Below are 7,644 nucleotides of genomic sequence, written 5' to 3'. Positions count from 1 at the left end.
AGGGTCATTTGGCCTTTACATTCAACCAAGAGACGCTGAAGTTATTGATTAGGAAACAAAGTAAGATATTAAACAAAACAAATCCTGGATCGATCCCAAGATTCTTAGGATCAAATATATATGTTGTATAGATACTTAGATAGATGCCCCCTTCTGCCCTCTCCTTCAAGATAACTTAAACTAATATGGAATATACTTTGGACAATTATGATACGACAACATCTCAATTTGTATTCTAAACAATAACTAATACATCAATCCGTTTCATTGCTCAATTTTATTCTTCAAGAACCAGAATATTCCCCCAACTCCTATGCATGCACGCCTCTCCTTATTATAAACACCATACCTTTTGTTTACCCTTATTTTCACTCTCAATATATATTTTTGGAATACACATTGGAAACTTATTATATTGGTATTGGTGGTCATCTAATTTTTAGTTTTTTTTCACAAATTTTCTTTTATGGTCATGGATAAATAGATAACTTGACAGTTTTAAAATTGACATAATAATAATTTTAACCCTTAACATTGATATATTGTGCCAATTTAATCTTGATTCTACAAAAAATTAACCATGAACATTTACATATTACGTAATTTAAATTTTCTTTTTACAATTTTATTTTTATTTGTGATATTCAAGGTTAATTTTAATAGAACTAGAGAATATATAAATTATTATATTAGATTTTTGGATATTTCTATTTTGTATATATTTCCGATCAATTTAGTTGAGTGGATTTTCTTAAAAAATTTAGGTGAAAGGGTAAAAAAAAAGTAAAATTAAAAAATATTAAACTGCACAAAATGTAAAATTGAGAGTTAAATTTTTAAAATTAAAAATAAATTAATCTAATATATAAATATTGAGACTTAAAAAGTTGAGTGAGTAATTTACCCAAAAGGATGCTCTGCTTTTATTAAACAAGGCTGATATACACTGAACAAAGCGCAAGAAGATGTAAAAAAAAAAAGGGCCAAAAACTCGGTTATTTTCATATAGAACTTTCTACTACAGGTAAAAATGAAAAAAATGTACAGCAAGATAACTAAAACGCAGGGAACCGATCTGTTGTGGTATGAGTAGAGGAAGATGTTGATGGTGAATTTGAGTGAACTCTCCCTTCACTATGACTACCTCTATCTTCAGATTGTGATCGTTGCGGTCTTTGCACTGATGGTTTAGCTAGCGTCGGCAACGGGACGGCCACCGGAGCATAGACTCCGCTGTTCGGACTCGGAGTCACACTGGTTTCCCCTGATACTGCTGCGGTTGTAGCCACCGAGGCATATTCTTGTGGAGGCACCCATATTCCTCCAACCACCACAAATTGAGGTGTTTGTGGGTTGTTGCCATTGCTGTTGATACTAGGGCATGGTCTCCTTGTGTGCAATCTATATTTCTGAAACAAACAAACAGATCATTAGCTAGATATGCTACCCTAAATCTAGTAGTTAATGAGTTAAATCAGTATAGAACAATTACAAACCTGTAAATGGCTTTTAACTTCATCATTTGTAAGTCCATCAACCTTCATCAGCTCCCTAATTTGCTTAGGCGTAGCCACTGCAAAAACAAATTCCAATTACATAATCAACAACAACAACAAAGAAATAGAAATAAATTGCACACTGCAAATGACAAAACTCACCATGTGAACCACCGAGTTGCTGAAGAGCATGCAAGAAGCGTTTATGCAACTCCGACGACCAACACCGCCTTTGCTTTCTCTGAGGCGGCTGCTGCTGCTGCTGCCCTTTCTCTACTTTTTTATCAGTATTTCCATCGTCGGCTGCTATTCCTCTGCTCCCACTTTCTGTCGTAGAAGCACTCGTAGTAGTAGTAGTTGCTGTAGCCGAAGCATTGCCTTTTCCTACTGCTTCAACGCTCTTCTTCTCTACATTACCTTTTTCTTTATGGAACGGCTGAAATGCTCCACCATTTCCCTTCATTTGTACTCCACTTCCAGTTTTGCCCACATCCTAACAAAAATCCCAAATTTTGTTAAATATTTTCTTTTGCAATTAAAGAAAAAATCCCACCCCCCCCCCCAAAAAAAAAAAAGAAGAAGAAAGGTTACCTCTTTGGAGGGTGGATTCCATAACTGAACAGATCTAAGCCAATCAGATTTCTTTTTATCAGCAGCAGCAACATTCTCATCATCATCATCATCGTCTTCCTCAGAGCAATTACAGCTTCTTTTGATGGGGATAAATTCTTCCAAAACAGGACTGTCACTCGATGTCTGTTCCGAACACTCCGATTGACCTTGCATGTACATCTCTTTCTTGCATGACTCAATAGCTATTGAAAAACACACACCCAAACACAAATTTTAGCAAAAAGGAAAAGAAGTTAAATGAATGGTCAGTGGAGAACACACAAACCTTGGGTGACAAGCTCAAAACACAACGGAAGTTCACGTTGAAAGACTTGGATTTTACGTCGTTCCTCTTCTAAAGCTTCCACATATTCATGGCATTTGCGCATTTTTTGAGCGTAATCCATATCTATCATAGCAAGGAAATTTTCTTTACTTAAAAAAGTAATTTTATTTCTTCCACACCGAGGATTTTCAGACACAGTGGATGATATAAATATATGTGAGGGGAAAGGGTTGGTTTCAGACCAAAGAGCATAGAGAGATCCGAACAAGATGAGAGAAGCTAAGTCAAGGGAATTAGTTGTGATGTTTTTTTTTAAAAGGATATAAAGTATAAACAGAATCATGAGGAGAATAAACTTTGGTACCAAGAAAAAGAAAAAAAAATGTTTACTTTAGAGAGAGAAAATAAAAGATAACATTATGGATCGAGGAAGGAAATTAAGCGAGAAAATGGAAGAAAGAGAAAGGAAAAAAAAAACATCAAAGTCGTGCCGTCGGCCCGTCGCATAACAAGGCGAATCTTTCATGTTTCGGTTTTTTGGTTAGAGAGAGATGAATATTCCAAAGTGATTCGATTTTGTCGTTTAGGGGTGAGTTGGCAGTGACGTCATCATTTAGCCCTTTCCTCTTGATTTTCAGATAAGATCAAAATCATCCATCACCCCTTTCTAAATTGGGTAAATTCACCATAGGTCATCCAATTATTGGTTATCTTTTTTCTTGGCCGCTCAATTATGATTTTTTTTAAAATGGTCACCCAATTATGAATTTTTTTTAATTTGACTATCCAACTAGTTAGGATTGATTTTTTATCCATTTCCCTTAATTGCATTAATGGGTGACGTGGTAGTTGAAAATTTGGTATAATAATAAATTTAGCTTTCAACTTTTACATATTATGTCATTTTAGCCATAATTTTAAAGAATTAACCTCAAAATTTATAAATTGTCTTAATTTGATCCTAAATCTAAAAATTCAAAAATATATAAGATACATAAATCTTTTAAAATATAATAATAAATTTTAAAAATCATATAAAATAAAAAAATTATTAACAAAAATAATATATAAAACTTAAAAATATATAAAACTACATAAATATTTTTTTAAAAATATTATAATAGATTTAAATTTTATATTAATAATTATATTAATAACAAATAATAAAAAAACCCCTCTTCCTCTCTTCTTCCTTTACCGTCCCTTTCCCCATTTTCCATCCCTTTCCTTTTCTGTTGGTGTAGTATATAAAACCCAGCTTCCTTCTTGGTAAGATTAAGAGCTAAAACCTCTTTCATTGCACCAATTTGATAGAGAAACTTGACCATTGTTATGACACCATTTATTTTATCTATACTTCTATTGATGATTCCTTCCCCCTTCCCCCTCTCTTAGGATTACTCGTATTTGTAAGGCATGGTTCTTTGATAGGACATGTTAGGGAATAACTAGGTGTCATGCATGAAGACACGTTATCCCCCTAGACCTGACACATATCCTTTGAGGGGTTCCCAGGACTTGTATCTTTACGGTTATACGAATAGGGAGGTGGCGAGTTGGGGAGTGACTAACTAGCGAGCTAGTAGAAGGGTGAGCTAGATAACATCCCTTCCTTAATTGAGTCGGATTTTGGATCACCCAGGTAGACCAAATTTCGGGTTTGTAAGGTATTATATAACAAATTTGTCTCTCACTTTTTTGAAGAAGAGTTATAAAGTGGCTCTTCTAAAATAGGTTTACACACCTTACCCGTGTAATTGAGGGCTTGTTATGTAAGCTTTAATTAAAACTTACTGAGTAAGCTTTATTGTGAAACAACGGCATGTAATATTTGATTCTTTGACAGTGTCACTAATTCTGATTTGGGTTTTGATATTATTTTTCATAACGTTAAAACTGCCACTTAATTTAGCATTAACATTGGGGATAACAACGGTGTATATGGTGAGCAGCGTAGCAAAAAAAGGGCGAACTATATGGCGAAAATACTTGTAATATAGTGAAAATATGGCAAACTATAAATCGAAAAATTAAGCGAGCTGTACATCAAAAATTCGGCGAGCTGTACAATGAAATTTCAACAAGTTGTGCTTTAAAAATAGTGCAATTGGTACTGCAAAATATTGCGAGCTTTATTGTGAGAATATTGTAAACTGTATTGTAAAAATAATGCGAACGATGTTGCAAAAATACTGTGGATTGCACTATTAAAATACCGTGAACTGTACTGAAAAACTACGTTAATTTTCTGAGGGTTTTGCATCTTTAAAATTGAAATCAACTGCATGAGAATATTGTGATCTTAAATCGGCAACTACAAGATTTTGGAAATCTTGTAAGTATAAGTTTGGGATTTTACATCAACGAGCTGCAAGATTCTGAGAATCTTGTAAGTATAAGGTTGTGATCTTAAATCGAAAAGTCGCAAGATACGAAAAATCTTGTAAGTATAAGGTTACGATATTGCAAACCACAAGATTCAGAAAATCTTGTAAGTATAAGGCTGCAATCTTAAATCAGAGAGCTGCAAGATTCGAAAAATCTTATGAGTATAAGGCTACAATATTAAATTGGCGAGCCGTAAGATACAAAAAATCTTGTAAGTATAAGGCTTCGATCTTAAATCGACAAGCTGCAAGATTCAGAAAATCTTTTAAGCATAAGATTACGATCTTAAATCGACAAACTGCAAGATTCGAAAAATCCAATAAGTATAAGGTTGCAATCTTAATCGACAAGTCACAAGACTAGAAAAATCTTGTAATTAGCAAATTGAGGTTAGAAGAAAATCGTGAAGCGAATTGAGGGAAGGAGAAAATCATGCCAATTTCTGTTGGAAAATTGGGTTTAGGAAAAGAGGGGAAAATAGGTTTAAGGAAAAATCAGAGTTTTAAATTTATTTCCAAAAAGTAAGAACTTGGTTGTGATATCTAAAGTAATTAACACTTAATCAAAATTATATCTTTTCGATTCATTTAGGATGAATGCTTTGAATGAGTAGCCTTCTCCGCTATCCTCAAGCTCACGTCTACCGATGTAGGCTCACTTCGAATCAGAAAAATTTTCACAAAATTACCAATGGGGAAATTTTGCAATTTCTCTAAACTTATAGGTCAAGTTGTAAATAAGAAAAATATCTTTAGGAATCTTCTAAAATAATTTATTTAGAGAAATTTCTCTTTACAACTTTCTCTTGAATTCAAGTGTGTCAAATAATGACACCTTACTCTGTTCATATAGAGAGAGTTTAAAGAGTTCAACTATGATTAAACTTAATCACTTAAATATTAAATTAATAAAATAATATTAAGATAAGTATTAAATTAAATTTAATATTAAATCTATTAAAATAATATTATTTTTGAAATAGTTAATCTGAAATTAAATTATCTAGTAGAGTCGCAATAGGAGTGTGATTCCTCCATTGCTTAACCGTCGAAGGACCACCCGCCGGCCACTAGAATGTTGTCGTCACCACCACCAGCACCGTCATGCTCGGTGGTGCCATTGCAGGTGTGACACCTGATTGCCTCCGGACGTACCAACATCCAGAGTAGAAATCCTGCACAAAAGATGTGAAAAACGATATTCGCATATAGTTACAACGGAGTAGGTAAGTACTTCGAGGATCGTAACCAAGGGAGGCGAGCACTAAATTAATTCTAATTTAAACAAAAATAGATCTAATTAGTACTTTAAGTGGATTATAGTACGAATCATCAAAAGAAAATGTTTTCGATAAACTATCTTAAAAATAGTAAGAAAGGAAATAAAAGAAAAGTAAATAAATGAGAAACAAGAAATCAATAATCAAATAAATATATATCAAATCTAGGCATAGGTGTTTAGCTTGCTTTGGTAGTCATAATCAACCGCCATCTCGAGCTTTCCTGTTCAATCAACTAATAAGTACCCTAGCAGGATCTTTCGATTCATCCATTGAAATATTGAGTCGGTAAGGACTACTTATCTTTCGACCTCACAGTCCAAACCGGTTCAGGGTTAAGGTGTTCATGGATAGGCCATACCAAATTTGGGTTAACCTTGATGACTTCCTAGGGTTGTAAGGCCTAGGGTTTAGATTCTTCCTTTCCTAAATAGTTGATCCATTTAAGAAATCCTTACAAAACAGTTAATTATTCATATATCCACTCACTAATTCCCTCTATTATCTCCACTCAGTTATTCCTTCTATAGGGATTAGTTCCTCATGATTTAATAAAGAATATAAACAGAAAGAACATAAAGAAAAATTCAAGAGTAGGGTTTAGAAGAAGCCTGATTGTATTTAATTTAAGCACAGAATCCTCATAGAGTTTGGCAGTAATTCTAGAATCTGATTTCTTCACAAAAGTAAATAACAAAAACGGAAATAAAATCTAAAACCTAAGAAAAGGGAAAAACTAAAGGCTAGGTCTAAAGAGAAAATTATACAATATGAAAAGGTGTCCATAACATGTGTTAAATGAGCCTATTTATAGACTTTAGGGTGATCGTCGTCCTTAACCCTAGGTTAGCCGTCGTCCTCTTGTTTAGCATTTGATTGTGCAGACTAAAATGTCCCTAGCTCGTAATTATTTCCCATACAGACGTAATGTCGTGACACACCAAGTCTTGTGTTGTGACATCGAGGGCAGTATGCTTATCTTTAGGGTGTCTTCAGGGGTATGTCCAACATCCTCAGGCAATGTCACAACATTGAAGGCAGCCTTGGAAATTCTTCTTTATGCTTCCTATGTTGTGACATCAAATGCTCCATGTTGCAACCTAGGGACCAGTATTGATTTAGTACACCTTATAATTGTCTCCTGCACACTCATAAAGTATATTAGCTCACCCTTATGCCTCATTCGGTCCCAAAGGTCAATAAAAGACTTAAATTACACATTTTATTAAATTTAATTAAACTTTACAGAAATATAATTAAAACTTAATTAAAATGCTTATGTTCAAGCTCCTAAAGTGCGAAAACTAGTTTATCTGCCACACCAAATTACGGCAGATACCCTTACGACACCTCAAGCTGGTTCAACTATTATCGATTTTGTCCAGGCCAATAATGACTCAACCGGTCCGATCTTGCCACCGATTAGACCGTCAAACCGGTTTCACATACCAGGTTCGATTCGAACAGTTTTTGAGCTTCGATTTTGTGTTCTTAGGCCCAAGTTTCGATCTCAAGTCTAATTTTCAAGTTCAATTATCCATTAGGCCAATTGTCTGACTTGAAAATTAATTTCCAAAAATATC

At 34.0% G+C, this 7,644-nt stretch overlaps 1 protein-coding gene across 1 annotated transcript; it reads right to left on the bottom strand.

Annotated features, from left to right (window-relative positions):
- Positions 1–899: 899 nt before the first annotated feature.
- Positions 900–2,801, bottom strand: LOC105784055 (transcription factor HHO3). Its single transcript, XM_012609833.2, has 5 exons — positions 2,395–2,801; positions 2,088–2,311; positions 1,659–1,989; positions 1,497–1,573; positions 900–1,409 (listed from the first exon to the last, which is right to left on the bottom strand). The coding sequence occupies exons 1-5, from the start codon at positions 2,735–2,737 to the stop codon at positions 1,056–1,058; spliced, it is 1,329 nt and encodes a 442-aa protein (XP_012465287.1). The 5' UTR covers positions 2,738–2,801; the 3' UTR covers positions 900–1,055.
- Positions 2,802–7,644: the final 4,843 nt, after the last annotated feature.

This window comes from Gossypium raimondii, chromosome 13, assembly GCF_025698545.1.
Source record: "Gossypium raimondii isolate GPD5lz chromosome 13, ASM2569854v1, whole genome shotgun sequence".
NCBI lineage: Eukaryota > Viridiplantae > Streptophyta > Magnoliopsida > Malvales > Malvaceae > Gossypium > Gossypium raimondii.
Note: the sequence above shows the minus strand (reverse complement) of the source record. Positions and strands in the feature narration are given on the sequence as shown.